General features: G+C 45.5%; 1 protein-coding gene across 3 annotated transcripts in view; it reads right to left on the bottom strand.

The window, feature by feature from the left end:
- Positions 1 to 16,382, bottom strand: part of INPP5F (inositol polyphosphate-5-phosphatase F) — a 100,662-nt gene that overhangs the window by 28,814 nt on the left and 55,466 nt on the right. For all 3 annotated transcript variants that reach the window (XR_012780425.1, XM_075534505.1, XM_075534504.1), the window contains exons 4-9: positions 5,724 to 5,852; positions 5,342 to 5,509; positions 5,159 to 5,215; positions 3,232 to 3,430; positions 1,921 to 2,100; positions 971 to 1,038 (exon numbers count right to left, since the gene is read on the bottom strand). Coding sequence is in view for 2 of the 3 variants with exons in the window: in XM_075534505.1 (XP_075390620.1) it covers positions 971 to 1,038; positions 1,921 to 2,100; positions 3,232 to 3,430; positions 5,159 to 5,215; positions 5,342 to 5,509; positions 5,724 to 5,852 (801 nt within the window). In the remaining variant the exon portion in view is untranslated. The remainder of the gene's footprint in view (positions 1 to 970; positions 1,039 to 1,920; positions 2,101 to 3,231; positions 3,431 to 5,158; positions 5,216 to 5,341; positions 5,510 to 5,723; positions 5,853 to 16,382) is intronic.

Genomic DNA, 16,382 nt, shown 5'->3' with positions numbered 1-16,382 from the left:
ATCCAGTCTTCCCAACCAAGAATAGAATATTTTTCTCTTCAGGATAAGCAAAAAAGAGGAAGGCCTTAGATAAGAGGGACCGACAGGGTGGCAGTGGTACTGGGCTCGCACAAGACAAGGGTGGTGAGGGTGGCACAGGACTGGGCAGTGCGTCCTGCTATTGTACACAGGGTCGCTGCGAGTCAGAACCGACTTGCTGGCACCTAACAACAACTTTCCATTAACCCAGGGTTTCGTCTCTGTTCTTCCCTTAATCTTACACACACACACACACACACACACACACACACACACTGCCCCCCCCCTCTATGTAGCTATCCAAAGGGGACTTCAAACCGTTTGTGGGAAAATTCTATGACCTTTTAATCCAATTTCCCCCCAGACCTTCAGAAGTTTCCTTGTGAAACCATTTTGTAAGTTTATGAAACTCCCGGTTGTTGTTTCAGATTTTATTCTTGTTAAAACACCTCCCATGGCATTACACATCCAGGCCGTCATCAGTAACGATAGGAGAGCCAATTGCTATGTAATAACCTTCTATCTGAAATGTGGTCATCGTATCGAACTGGCACTTTGTAACAGTTTCCCATGGGTTGGGCTCACTTGAGCTCACCGGGTCTGTGAGTGCAGGAACGTGTGTGAAGGCTGGGCCCGTCACAGAGATCGTGAAAGATGCACGCTAAACTTCCCTCTCCTGTACTACATCCTCAGTGGGTTGTGATCATCCTTCCCTGGTAGTCCACTCTCCAATCTCTGTGTGTTAGCCAAATACAGTCCCAAGTGGCTAACTCGGTGGTCATCTTTAAAGAGTATTTGGAATAGTCATAGCTCTTATGCACCTTTCACATCATGATAGTGCTGCTCAGCTTCATGGCAAACAATACACTGCTATTTTCATGGAATGGAAAGAAACAGACACAATTATTTTGTAATATGCAGATACATTTTACTGCTACAAATCACAGCCCACCTGTTTCTTGTAAATTTTCAGTTGTTCTTCGAAATGGGCACAGAAACAGGCAACAGTCTCCTTCTCACCTACAAAGAAGGGAGACAAAGTCTGTTTGCATCTCATGTTTAAGACAGACATCAGGGTCTGTCCTATCTGCAGTCCTGCAGTTGAATAACTGACCAACAGCTCAAAGGTAAGCAACGAAGATGGTCTAAAACCGGTTTTGTACAGTGAAAATGCTAAGCCAAAGATCTCTGATCTTTTATAAACATCAAGATGGAATTGAAACCTAACTGAAAGTACAAAACTGTCAAACCAGTTCCTGATTTATACATCTAACCTACTCAGTAAGGAGTTCATATAATTTAAAATAAAAGAACAAAAGCCTTTCTGAAAGATTTTTTCCTAATGGAAGTCAATGAATTCTCAAAGAATACAAATTACATGGTAAAAAATATTTTAAAAGCAAGTTTTAAAAATTAACTTCATTTGGTAATCTAACAGATTTAATTGATTTAGCTATGATTGTGTTAAAATTACAATACTAGAAGAAATGAAATCTCATTTAAAAAAAGCAAAAACCTTTATAGAGAGACATTTAGCTATTTTTGGTAGGTGCCATTTTGCTACGGTATTTCCTGCTTCTACAAATACTGGGTACATTCACCCTTTCCAAAATTAAGCATTCAAAATAAGGTATTCTTCAAGGCAACAGCAATTTTAATAATCTGTGAAATAAACTATACTTTGCTCTATTGTTGGTGAATTTTAGTTTATGGTTAAGTAAACATTTAAATAATCTACAACCATTATTGTTCCTGTAATTAATGATCACTCTCGGTTAAATCTGATATGAATTATTGCTTTGAATGACGTTATCTATCAAAGCAAACCTATCAAGTACCTAAAAAGAAAGGAATAGTTTCTATGAAATTATCATTTGAAAATCAAATAACTGGCATCCTTACTTTTGTCCAGTCGAGGCCTTGGGTTATATCGATATCCAACCTGGCTCCAAAACACAGGCACCGAGCCTCGTGTTTGAATAAATGACAGGGTGTGATTATGAACATGAATTAACTGCTCAGTCTCCACGTAATTCGCAACATTTCCATTTTTATCAACGCCTCTCCGTTTATAGCGCATTCCTGAGAGAACACGAACATGAAAAGCAGCCGTTATTTTAAAAATGAACATGGTCTGCCTGGCTCACTCTTCCTAATGTACCCACTGCGCGCTGGACCCCAAGGACCAGGTCCTCATATGAAAGCTGGCATCTTGGCAGAATGGAGGATGGCTACATTACATCACAGAATGGAGCATGGTTACATTACATCACAGAATGGAGGATGGCTACATTACATCACTGAGTGGAGGAAGGTTATTTTAGATCACAGAATGGAAGATGGCTACATTACACCACAGAATGGAGGATGGTTACATTACATCAAAGAATGCAGGATAGTTATTTTAGATCACAGAATTCAGGATGGTTATTTTAGATCACAGAATGGAAGATGGCTCCAGCGGGACACAGAATGGAAGGGACGATATCACTACATAGCTGCCAAATTACCTCTCATTACATATCTGTGAAACTACTGAGCCTCAGGGCCCAGCCAAGCTGACTCGTTATCTTAACCAGCACAGCATCATTACTCTTGCCTGGCACCCGGCAGTCACCTAGGCATTTGGTTACTGCCACACGTACACTACGGATGCCCAAAATTGTCTCAAGTTTTACTACTGTCGTATATGTGAAATTCCAGATAACAAGAGAGTCACTAAGTGAGAGGTGGGAACATGGGTAGTTGAGGATTACCAATGCGCACTGGCAGGCACAGTAGGACTCACCAAGCCTCATATCATACCTACTACGGCCTTTACAAAGTTGAAGCTGAGAGTGCTCCTATGAATTGAGGTAGAAGGTACTACTAGTCCTCAAGGCAGAACTGACTCAATGGTAGTGGGTCTGGGCCCTCAAGAATTGCTCACCGTGATCCAAGTTGTCACTTGGGGTGCTAGTATTTAGAAGCACACCCCAACCAACTTTCTCCCCTCTAGCTAATATACCCCCTTATCCTCTGGATAATTTCCCCCTCTTTCACTCCTCTCCTACAGTGAGTCCAGCTACATCATGGCATTCAGTTACGGTATCTTAGCACCATGCTTCCAGACCCACGAGTGTCACTGCCATTCCAATACATCTGCAAACGCTCCATTCATACCTGAACTTGATTTGCATCCTCTTACTTGTCATTCGAGCGCCCACAGCTCACCTGCTCTGTGCCTACTTCGGCGAGATATGAGAGCCACCAGGAAGCGTGGGTGAATGTCATCTACACAAGTGGGCTCCTGAGGGGGGGTCTCGGGGCTGCTCTTCTCATCGTCGGAAGCTTCATTGTAATTAACCACGAGTTCTTCAATCTGCACAAAACCTTGGATGATGGGGAGGATCCAGAAGTTCACATCTGGTATCTGCAACAGTAGGAACATCGTGTTGTTATTTCGTATGTGAAGATACGACCACTGCCATCCTAAACCCAACAGTAGGTAGCACGTCTGTGTCTGTTTGTACAACAGCAGAGACCTGCCCTTCTTTAACCACACTGACTGGTGAAAGAACACCGAGGAAGGAAAGAGGGAAGGAGAGTGGAAGAAGGGAGAAGGGGATAAAGGAGGGAAGGGAAATCTTGTATTTTCTTCATGGTGGAAAATTCAAGAAGAGCTGGCTGAAAAACCCCATAGGAAAGAGCAGCAGTGCTCCCTTGGTTTCCAAGGCTGTAAATCTTTACAGGACTAGTTTCACCTTCTCCCCGGAAGCCCCTGGTGGACCTGAACCACTGACCTTTCTGTTAGCAGCTCAACGCTTAATACTTAACCCATTGTGCTACCAAAGCCCCACTCAACATAATTTGAGGCGTGATCATTAGATTTCCTCTTGTGTCCTTCAGACTAAGAATATTCAGATTTATCACGGACGGTCTGGCCTTGTGAGAATGAAGAGCTCCCAGAAGGTTGCTCTCTGTCCCACTTGCTCTCTTTCCAGCTCCAGAGCTGGATCTAGACTTAACCACAGCTTCAACTTCAAATCCCTCTCCTCTCCCGGCACCAGATACTCTAGGTCCAATCACACGGCTTCACGGAACCTGCAGGCAGGATCTCAGGAAGGTGGTTAGAACTGAAAATAAATTCAAACTCAAAACTCACTGCCCCTGAGTCGATTCACACTCACAGTGACCCTGTAGGACAGAGTAGAGCTGCCCCTGTGGGTTTCTGAGACTGTGACTCTTTACAGTCGAAAACCTCACCTTTTTCCTGGGGAGTGGATGACGGTTTCAAACCGCTGACCTTTCAGTCAGCAGGCCAAGGCCACAAGGACTCCCTACTACTGAAAACAGTGCGTGAGATAAAGGGGTTCACCTGCCTAGCTTTATCACTGTCCCCATTATTTGTGTGTCGCAACAAATTTGACAGGAACAGGGAAATAGATGTCGTTAAATATCAGCCTTTTCCGTTTTAAATGTTAATGAAAACGTATTCTCACAAAAATCGCTGTAAAACACGTTAGAAATTGATGGCCTGTGGAGGCCAGCAGACAGGACTAAGACTTGATGGAAAGGCCCTTATCATTTTTCTCTTCTTCTGCCAGGATTTGGTGGACGGAGTTTGATCAGCATTATGAACAGAGATGAGAGCGTCAAGCTTCGTTCTTGATACATGTTGGGTCTACAAGGTCAAAATCACGTACACTAACCATGCCAGTAGAGATGGGAGGAGGAGGGGAAGATGACAGAAAGAAGTACACCGATGTGACATTTCTGAAAAGTTGAATGGCCCTGGAGACCTGTCTGCTCCGGGTCCCTAATTTACAGATTAGAAAAGGTATATCCAGAGAGGTTAGATGACTGCCTACATTAAACAAAGACTGGGCTGCACACTTTCAATGGGCACAAACAGAAGATCTCTCTCTGTGGGCAGCTGGTCTGCTGCCTGAAATTCCTAGTACCCAGTGGCAGCCTACTACAAAAGACAGGCTTGTGGCCAGGCAGTGGGATTGTGAATGACCTTTCATTAATGGCTTGGAGATCCTAAAGGACCCCAGTTTGGGAGGGGAAAATGTTACAGTTGGATTTTCAGTGCAACACAAGTTAAAACACTTGCTCAGCATTGGTAACTCGGGATGTTTTGGAAACAACGACTCACACCAATCTCAGTAAGATCTTGTATCATGTATTTATTCCAGAAAAATCTGTCATCAACCTGGAAGAGAGGAAGAGAAGGCACCGTTGAGAAACACAGCATTGCAGTGGACAGCTCCACTGTGCAGGGTGGGGTGGGGTGGGGTGGGATGAGGGGCCCAGTCCCAGCTCTGGGCCTCAGCAATACCTTCTGCCAGAGGGGGCGGCTGTCCTTGTCCCCTGCGCTCTGCCGCTGCACTGAATTGGTCAGGTCATAGGTCAAGCTGTAGTAGAAGGACTCTGAGTCCATGAACATCTTCAGCAGCTCCTCCAGCAACCTCCTCTCCAGTTTCTCCTTCTCCTTGCTTTCCTTCACCTGCGAGACGACACGCCCAAGCGGCTATTGCAGGAACTGAACGCCAAGCATTCTGCGACTAGCTCGCAGCTGCCTAATCACAAGCCATGCAGGAACAAGGCTTTATTATCACCGAGGGTTTGACAGGTAAATAGACTGGCAGGAAAATTACCCAGAGATGTAAAGCTTAAAAAGAAAAAAAATGCACCCAGAATCTTGTCAATCAACCTCTTACTTTCTTTTTATTAGGCGCCGACACATTGGACTTAATATGCGTGAAGGTCTTCAGCAGAAACCTGGAGTCATCAGGAGAGGGGACGATCTTCTCTGGCTTATTAATTCCAAAGTGATGCTTCTTGCAGAGCTGGGTGATTAGAGAGAGAGAGATGATTCATTAGCATTCACAGTTGCTTGCTGAATGTTCGGGGGCAGGCGCTGAAGAGGATGCTGCTGCACGCGTTGGAGTTCACAGTGTTAGTCAAAGGAGCAGGCAGAAAGGTGACATTCAGCAGTTGGGCTGGGCAAGAGAGCACAGGGCAGGAGAGATTTAGTGGACAGTCCAGGTTAGAATCATAACTAGAGTAAGTTTATGCCTAATGGAGCGAAATAAACAAATGTTCTGAGGTTATTAATTCCTTAAAGTTTAGAGTCTAAGATTTAAACTATTCGAAAACACCCACTGGCTCTGCTCCAGGTTGTTATTTCACAGTTATCTGTCTTTAATGCAAGTTGACTGAATGTTAGACTTGAGAAGATATCTTAGGAGCTTACTCTATTGAGAATCTTGCAAACTGGACATTACAAAATTACCCTCTCCTCCCGTTCTCCATGAAATAAGTATACTTTTTGGGTTCAGAGCCTTGTTAAATTTGAAGATGCAGTAATTAGGTCCTGCAAGGTCAGTACATTCTAACTCACAGGCAAGGGTGAAGAAGGGGACTAGGAAGGTGGACCAGAGGACACATAGAGTCGAAAGATGGGTATATGCTTAAAGTCAAGAATTTCACATACAATGTCATATAGCTCAGCAGACAGAGCAAAAATGTGACTAGGCACCTGAAAAATATAGTAACCATAAGCAGACCAAAAACCAATCCATTAATTTAACACAAGAGTTTTATTGTTCTCCTAAGTGGTAGATTCCTGTGGTGGAGTGAAATTTCTTAATATGGCTTTTCTACCCAAGCCTCAGGAGCCCTGGTGGCATAGTGGGTTACCATTGGACTGCTAACCACAAGGTCAGCAGTTCAAAAGCACCAGCCACTTTTGGGGGGGAAAGCTGAAGCTTTTTACTCCCATGAAGAGTTACAGTCTCGAGGGGGGCGGGGCGCAAAGAGGACCTGATGCAAAGGGCTTAAGTGGAGAGAAAATGCTTTGAAAATGATTAGGGCAAAGACTGTACGGACGTGCTTTATACAATTGATGTATGTATATGTATGGATTGTGATAAGAGTTGTATGAGCCCCTAATAAAAAAAATTTTTTTTAAGAGTTACAGTCTCAGAAATCCACCGGGGGCAGTTCTACCCTGTTCTGTAGGGTTGCTATGAGTCAGAATTGACCTGGTGGCAGTGAGTTTACCCAAGTCTCTGTGACTTCCTCCAAACCACTGAGTGGAACTATGCAACTAGGGCATGTCTAACACTGAGAGGGGACTGGTCAGTTTTCAGTACCACCCTCCCAACTATCAGAATGTGCCATTTTTGAAGCAGGAGCAGAGAGAGAAACCCCAAGGACATTGGAGGAACAAGTTCAAGATCTCTGAGGTGCCTGAGGCCACCGAGATCAGACACACTAAAGATTGTGGCATGAAGACTCAGAAGAACAGCACCGTGAGCTACCTTCTCATCTGGCCCGAATCTATGGAACGGTGGGACAGAGAGACAGATGGACTGCCTTCCTGCCCATGGCGGCAAAGGCCAAGGGACCATGTGGCTGAGAGGCTAAAAACTGGAGAGAGGCTTGGCTGCTGAAAAGACCAATGACTATCTAATAAATCCCCTTCATTGTGAGTGTAGGCTGCGAGTTCTACGTGGTCACTGCAACAGATTACCAAACCTAGCAGAGGTGTGGAGTGCCTGGGGGAACGGCTGGTGTCCGAGTAGGCAACGACGATGACAATGAATGACGATGAAGCATGAAGGCATGTCTGGCTCTTGCCTGTTGACAATAGGGAAGCCAGAGGAGGTCAGAGAGGACCCTCTATTGCAACTCCTATGAACAACAGTCCAGTCACCAAGTGCTCAATGTTAATGGTTATCCTGCTCACAGCAATTCTTACCAGATGATGAACATCTGTGTGTGGGGTGTGTGTGTGTGTGTGGACAACAACACGGGACGTTGATTGCGGACTTAATGAGGACAATTCAAATTATGATTATAACTGCAAATACAAACAAATGAAAAGATCATTCCTGCTTAATGAACTGTGGAAGTGGAGACTAACAGACCGTGTTCCGGCAACATTCCCTCTTGGCTGAATCACTCAATCAGCAAACAAATCTAAGTGGTAGCCCCCACTGGGTGACAAGGTAAAAACTCAAAACTCACATTCTCTGCTCTAGAGTCCATGCTGACTCACGGTGACCCGATGATGACAGGGTCGAACTGTCTCTGTGTGCTTTCGAGGCTGTAACTCTACAAGGCAGTGGAAGGCCTCCTCTTTCTCCCATAGAGTGGCTGGTGGTTTTGAACTACTGACCTTTCAGTTAGTAGTCTCACTGTATCACCAGTGTTCCTTGGGTAAAGTAAGTAAACCTTCCCCTCCACCCAAATCTCACCCCACCCCGACCCCTGCCCACTTCCTGGGAAAGCTTCACCAGAGAGCCAGGAAGCAGTTGTCTGCACTAAGCAGCTCTTGGTTAGGGACTAGACTAATATGTGCATCTGTTCTCAACCTGTGGGTTTTGACCCCTTTGGGGGTCAAACAACCCTTTCACAGGGGTCACCCGATTCATAACAGTAGCAAAATTACAATTAGGAAGTAGCAACAAAAGTAATTTTATGGTTGGGGGGTCACCACACCATGAGGAATTGTATGAAAGGGTCAGGCATTAGGAATGTTGAGGACCACTGCTTTAAAGCCATCTGAAGACTTAAAGACGGTTGCTATTTTAATATTCAAAACAGGCATTATGCATTTTCCAGAAACAATTATATCTTAAAAGGATTCAAATCAGCAAAATTTCCCCCAGGAATGAACTGAAGGCTATTCTAAAGGTCTAACTAAGTAAGGTAAATGTAAGAAATGAAGTCAAGGAGCTGAACAAAAAAAAATGTCAAAGGGCAGCTCAAGAAGACAAAGTCAAATATTACAGTGAAATGTGCACAAGCCCAGAATTAGGAAGCCGACAAAGGAAGCACACGCTCGGCATATCTCAAACTAAAAAATCAAGAAAAAGTCAAGCCTCGAGTTAGAACTGAGCTCGAAGCTTTCAAGAAGCTTGAAGTAAAATATTGAAAGATGCAGGAAGCATCCAAAGAAGGTGAAAAGATTGTGTGTTTTGTGCACATTATTATCTCTGCAGGTTTTTCTAGGTAAAGTAGGCTGGATAAACAATCTGGAGGAGAAAACAACTCGTCCGATGGTTCCAGGGGGACATGGGAGAGAGGGAGGTGGGGGAAAGGAAGTGGTTTTAACCAATCCAGGGATGAGGGAACAAGTGATCAAAATCAGTGTTAAGGAGGGTGTAGGAGGCCTGGTAGGGATTGGTCAAGGGCAATGTAACCGAGAAGAACTACTGAAACCCAAATGAAGGATGAGAGTGATAATGGGACAAGAAGAAAGTAAAAGGAAACAGAGGAAAGAACTAGGAGGCAAAGGGCACTTATAAAGGTCTAAATACAGGCATGTACATATGTAAATACATTTATATATGATGATGATAGGGAAATAGATCTGTGTGCATTTATTTATAGGCTTAGTATTAAGGTAGCAGATGGCGATTGGGCCTCCACTCAAGTACTCCCTCAACACAAGAACACTTTGTTCTATTAACCTGGCATTCCACGATGCTCACCTTCCCGACAAATTGCTGAAGACAAATAGGTGCATAAGCAAATGTGGTGAAGACAAATGGGTGCATAAGCAAATGTGGTGAAGAAGGCTGATGGTACCCGGTTATCAAAAGATATAGCATCTGGGGTCTTAGGGGCTTGAAGGTAAGTAAGTGTCATCTAGATCAGAAGCAACAAAGCCCACATGGAAGAAGCACACCAACCTGTGTGATCACAAGGTGTCGAAGGGATCAGATATCAGGCATCAAAGAACAAAAAAACCGTATCATTGTGAATGAGGGGGAGTGCAGACTGGGGACCCAAAGCCCATCTGTAGGCAACTGGACATCCCTTACAGAAGGGTCAAGGGAGGAGATGAGCCAGTCAGGGTGCACTGTAGCAATGATGAAACATACAACTTTCCTCTAGTTCCTAAATGCTTCCTCCCCTACCACTATCATGATCCCAGTTCTACCTTACAAATCTGTCTAGACCAGAGGTTGTACACTGGTACAGATAGGAACTGGAAACACAGGGAATCCAGGACAGATGATCCCTTCAGGACCAGTGCTGAGAGTGGTGATACCAGGAGGGTAGAGAGAGGGTGGGGTGGAAAGGGGGAACCAATTACAAGGATCTACCTATAACCTCCTCCCTGGGGGATGGACAACAGAAAAGTGAGTAAAGGGAGACATCAGACAGTATAAGATATAACAAAATAATAATAAATTATCAAGGGTTCATGAGGAAGGGGGGAATGGGGAGGAAGGGGAAAAATGAGGAGCTGATATCAAGGGCTCAAGTAGAAAGCAAATGTTTTGAGAATGATGAGGGCAACAAATGTATAAATGTGCTTGACACAACGGATGAATGTATGGATCGTGATAAGAGTTGTACGAGCCCCAATAAAATGATTTTTTTTAAAGAAGATGGAAAGAATACACAGAGCCACTGTATCCAACAGTACTAGTCAACATTCCACTATTTCAGGAGTAGCGCGTGAGCAAGAACCAATGGTGCTAAAGGAAGAAGTTCAAACTTCACTTAACACATTAGTTAACAACAAGGCTCCAGGAATTGATGGAACACCCAATATTTCAACAAGCTGATGATGCACTGAGAGGATTTACTCTCTATGCCAGGAAATTTGGAAAACAGCTACTTGGCCAACTGACTGGAAGAAGGTTCGTGCTTGTCCCCATTCCAAAGAAAGGTGACCCAACAGAGTGCTCAAACTACAGAACAGTCTCAACGATATCACAAACAAGTAAAATTTTGCTGAAGATCATTCAGCACAGGTTGCAGCGGCAGCGGTGCAGCAGAAGGGAGTTGCCAGAGGGTTAGGCTGGATTCAGAAGAGGCTATGGGGCAGGGATAACATTGCTAATGTCAGATGGATCTTGGCCGAAATCAGAGAATACTAGAAAGATGTTTACTTATGCTTTATTGACCACTAGGGATCACCTTGAGAAACATGGGAATTCCCGACATTTCATTACGCACCTGCAGAACTTATATGCATCAAGAAGCAGTTTCACAAACAGAACAAGAGAATACCGCATGGCTTACCATTAGAAAAGGCGTGTATCAGGGTACATCGGGGTTGTACCCTCTCATCATATTCACTCGATATGTGGGGCAAATCACCAGAGAAAGTGGGTTATACAAAGAGCAAATGTGGCATCCCAATTGGAGGACGGCTTATGAACAAGCTGCAATATAGAGATGGCACAACCTTGCTTGCTGAAAGTGAGGAGGACTTGAAGCACTTGCTGATCAAGATGAAGGATTGCAGCCTTCAGTATGGGTTACAATTCAATGTAAGGAAGACCAAAATCCTCACAACTGGACCAAAAGGTAACATCATGATAAATGGAGAAAAGGCTGAAGTTATCAAGGGTTTTATCTTGCTTGGATCCACAATCGATGCTCGTGGGAGCAGCAGTCAAGAGATAAAAGGATGGATTGCAGTAGGTGAATGTGCCGCAAGAGACCTCTTAGAGTGTTGAAAAGCAAGGATGTTACTTCGAGGGCTGAGGTGCCCTGACCCAAGCCGTGGTAATTTACATCGCCTCATATGCATGTGAAAGTTGAACGCTGAATAACGAAGCCCAAAGAAGAATGGACGCATTTGAAGTGCGGTGCTGGTGAAGAATATGGAGAGTCCCATGACTGTCAAAAGGACAAACAAATCTGTCTTCAGAGAATGCACAGCGTGTGCCTTAGAGGAAAGGCTGGCTAGGCTTCGTCTTACATGCTGTCAGGAGAGACCAGTCCTTGGAGAAGGACACCATGTTTGGTAAAGTAGCAGAGGCGCAGCAGAGCAGAGGAAGGCCCTCGAGATGGATTGACACCGTGGCTGCAACAAAGGACTCAGCACAGGAACCACTGTGAGATGGTGCAGGACCAGCTAGTTGCTCATTCTGCTGCACAGTTTCCCATGGGTCGGACCCAATTTAATGGCATCTAACAACAACATCGTCATCAACTATGCATCAGTAAGACTGTGACTGAACCACCCTTTTCTCATAGAAGGGGGGGGGGTAGCTTTTCTCAGCAAGGTGAACTTCCCGATGGTGTCTCTTACAGGACCAGGCCTTGCCTCGACTTTCCCTCCCTCTCTCCTCTGTCCTCTCTATTAGCTATTTTCCAGCCACATTTATACATTTACGAATGCGAGAGCCCTCCATTCCTCCACCCTGGAGTCCCCACAGTGAGTCAGCTTAGTTCAAAGTGTCACCCCACTGTCCCTGGAACCGAGAAGAGCACAGTCTGACTGGGGTGGGTCAGAGTGAAGCACCTGAGACTCAGGACAGAGTGGAACGTGGAAAAGGAGAGACCTTCCCTTCCTCTGATCCCGGGGCACCAATCACTCTGAGCCCTCCGCTGCCGCCTCTGACTATTCTTCCTTCGTCACCTTTGTAAGCGTCTCCTTCTGTCCCTGAGATGCTGATGTCTCCCAGTGTCCTGTCCTCAGTTCTCTTCACATTCTTCACACTCCACCTGAAAGTGGCAGCCTCTGCCTCCGTCTCAACTATACATTTGTTTACTCGCTCTTTTCCCTGGAGCTCAAGACTCCAACATATCTCTCTCGATGACACACTAGTCGACACCCATTCCTCCAACCTGCCCCTCCTCTGGCACGTCCTTGCCAGGCAACAGCTGCACCACCCACTGGATCACACAGGAGCTCGGAATCACTGTCCATTACTCCCTTTAAAGTTTTTCCTATTAACCTCCCTCTATAACTTAGAGGCTCCCACATGGATTTGGCTTACAATCCCCTCCAAAAAATTTTTTTTACTCAGTGCCCCTTGGCTTTTAAAACATTTGTTCTATCGCCCACAATCCAGGATAGAGCGAGCTATCTGCTTTTGCAGCCCCCTGGACTGTCCAAGCACCCCTTCCCCTGGGGATGACGTCACCCACTCTGGGAAGCACTGACCGGGACCAGGCGGGAGTCATTTGTAAAGATCATTGGGAAACTGCATGGTTTAAAACAGTGCTTCTCAAACTTCCTCATGCCGTGACCCTTTAATCCAGTTCCTCATGTGGCGGTGAGCCCCCCAACATTATTTTCATGGCTACTTCATAACTGTCATTTTGCGCGATCCCCAGTTTGGGAACCGCTGGTTTAAAATCAAGTAAGGCGTGCACCAGGTTGCATCCTTTCACCATAGTTATTCAATCTGTGTGCTGAGCAGACCATTGGAGCCACTGGAATGAAGCATCGGGACTGGAGGGAGACTCGCGGACAACCTGCAGCATGCAGATGACACAACCTTGCTGGCTAGGAGCTAAGAAGACTTGGAGCATTTGCTGATGACAATCAAAGACTCCAGCCTTCAGTTTGACTTGTACTTCAACCTGTACCCCAGCCCAGAGAGAAGAAAGAGCACTCACAACAACTGATCAAAAAGCAACTTCATGATAAACGGAGAAAAGACTGAAGTGGTCAAGACTTTAATATTCCTCGAATCCACAATCAATCCTCATGGGAGCAAGAGTCAAGAAAACAAATGACATGTTGCATTGGGTAAACCTGCGGCCAAAGACCTCTTTAAAGTACTAAATAACAGCAGTGTCTTTTCCTTTTGTACACAGCGTCACGATGAGTTAGAACCAACTTGAAGGCTCTTAACAACAGCGGCAAATTGTGAAAAAGGCAAAGTATAGCCTTTAGGACTAAGGTGCCGTGCAAATGGGAGGAGCACCAGGCAGAAGGAAGACTGAAGAACTGGTGCAGCTGAGTGATAGCGCTGCCCAAGAATCCTGACTCCATCATGGACTGGCAAGGACAGCGGCCAGATGCCCCTTAGAACAGAGGATGGCAAGACTTTGTGTCCTGGACTTAGGACATACTGTCAGGAGGGACCAATCCTTGAGGGAAAAGGACACGGTGCTTATGGAAGTGGAGGAGAAGAGACAAGAGGAGGACCCTCATGAGATGGGCTACAGAGGCTGCAAACGTGGGCTGGACCCCAGCTGACAGGGAGGGAGGAGGTGACCAGGCCGTGCTACAGCCGGTTGTACTCAAGATCACCATGAGTCGGAACTAACCCACGAGCAGCACTTCACCAGCACAGCGGTACTTCTCCATGCCAGTTCCCCCAGCGAGGCCGGGAAGACAATTCTGAATGTGGGGTTATCGCATGTAGTGCAGGCAGCCCAGTTTTCTTTGATAACAGATGTAGTCACGCAGTAGCCCCATCAAGTACTGCTCACGGCCCTAGGCCCCACCTGTCCTTTTGCTCCCTGTTATGCTTAAACCAAACTCACTGCTATGGGGTCGATGCCGACTCGTCGTGACCCTACAGGACAGGGTAAAGTGGCCCCCGTGGCTTTCCAAAACTGTAACTCTTTACGGGAGTAGGAAGTCTAATCTTTCTCCCTTGGATGTGCTGGTGGTTTTGAACTGCTGCCTTGTGGTGAGAAGTCCAATGTATAACTATTAAGTCATCAAGCTCCCATCGGGGTCAAGTGTCCAGCCTTCTCCCTACTCCTGGATCTGGGTTCTACGTAGCCTGAGCCTTCCATTTATGTGCAGGATGCTGCGCTTGCTGAGCCGTCAATGGCGTCTATTTCCCTATTTTACCTCTCCTCAGACTGTGGTTGGAACAACACTGGCACGCACCTATCATCTCTTAACTTCCTCATCCACAACTCAAAAATCTCCCAAATTTTGGTTTACAGTTTATTGTAAACTCATTCAATGACAAAGCATGGCTTGTCCTGATGAGGCTGTGGCGAGTCCCTACAGTTTACCTTAGTAAGAATATTCATGAGTCTCAGAAGAACTACTGATGTGTTAGACTGCGCAGATAATGCTTCAGCTCATTGAGATAGATTACATACACTGGAACCCCACTCCCCAAACAGCATTCTCAAACAAAGGTGGCCCCACTTGCTTCGGGTAAGAGCGAGCAGAGCACAAATGCAAACCTTGATTGAAAACCTTTCTCCATCTCTCAAAGCTTGTCTTACTAAATAGGAACTTAAACTATGTTAGATGTACACATTTCCCAAGAATATTGTAGAATCTCCTAGTTACCTTTTGAAAAAAATAGGATAGATGACTATCTTTCTGAAAGGAATGAACTGAGTCCTGCCTGACGCTAGGAATCGAGAAAACTCGTGAGACCCTTTGCTGGCAGGGAGCCTTCGGAAGGAGTGGCAGTGCTGGTGCTGGGGTCACATGTTCTTCCCAGAGGCCCAGCCTGTTCCTGGTGGAGTGTGGGCCTTATCACCATTTTGATACACGGGGTGGATCTCAAGAGGAAACCTTCCCCCACCCTCTGCCCCAGGAACTGGTTCCCCGACTTTTTCTTATGCGACAACTTAGGTTTCACAGGCAGCATCCAGAGGCGATGCTGCTGCAGCAGCTGTTTCAGAAAAGGAAAAGAAATGGGTTCATGTCAGAAGTTGTTATCTACCTGTATCCACCTGGAGCTAAAATTTTAAACAGATGTCTAATGGGAAACTAAATATGGAAAAGGATGCCCTTATCAAGTAAGGCAACAGATAAGGAAAGTAAGCTATGTAGACATGGACGAGACGCCCATAAAAGTTTAAAGGGTACTTGCTCAAAAGGAAGAATATCCAGGCGCTCACTGACCTCAAGCCCACAGGTTCTTCACAGCCGGCAGATCATTTTTTAAAACATTGGCAGCGCTTTGGAAAACAGTCCCACAGTCCCCCAAAAGGGCAACCCAACCCAACCCAACTCATCCCCTTTGCCCACTCACAGAGAGGCTCTGGGACAGGGCGTTCTGATCCATAGGGGGTCCCAGGCTGCCCATCTTCACAAGAACACCCTGCCCTGTCTTTCTCCTGTGTTGCTGTCAGTGGGCTCGTGTGGCTGACCTTTCAGTTCGCAGTCAAGTGCCTTAACCACTGAGCCACTAGAGCCCCCTCAGAAGGTCAGGCAGTTGGTCAAAAGGAGCCAGCACCAAAAACCAGTAAAGAAATCGTCGTAGCAGCATTATTCACCTTGGCCCCAAAGCAGAGGTAACAAACACCCAGCAGTTACTGAGTGCACCAATAACTGTGCGACGGCCATGCGCAGGACTGTCTCCGTCACCGGCCTCGTTCGCTGCCCTTCCTCCCGTGACTCACCGTGTAAAGCCCCTTTCTCATGAACCAGGACGAAGAGGTAGGGAAAAAGCTTAACTACAAATGTTTGGGTTTTGTTTGTTTGTTTGGGCTTTTAAAAATAATTTATTTTTGATTAAAAAGATCACTTTATTGGGGGCTCTGACAGCTCTTATAACAATCCAGCAATTGTATCAAGGTTATTTGTCCATATGTTGCCATCATTATTTTCTAAACATTTACTTTCTATTTGAGCCCCCTCCCACCCTGACACTTGATGAATTATAAATTGTTAGTTTCCTATCTTA

The sequence above is a fragment of the Tenrec ecaudatus genome, chromosome 16 (assembly GCF_050624435.1).
Source record: "Tenrec ecaudatus isolate mTenEca1 chromosome 16, mTenEca1.hap1, whole genome shotgun sequence".
NCBI classification, from domain to species: domain Eukaryota; kingdom Metazoa; phylum Chordata; class Mammalia; order Afrosoricida; family Tenrecidae; genus Tenrec; species Tenrec ecaudatus.
This window is presented reverse-complemented; position numbering and strand designations above follow the sequence as displayed.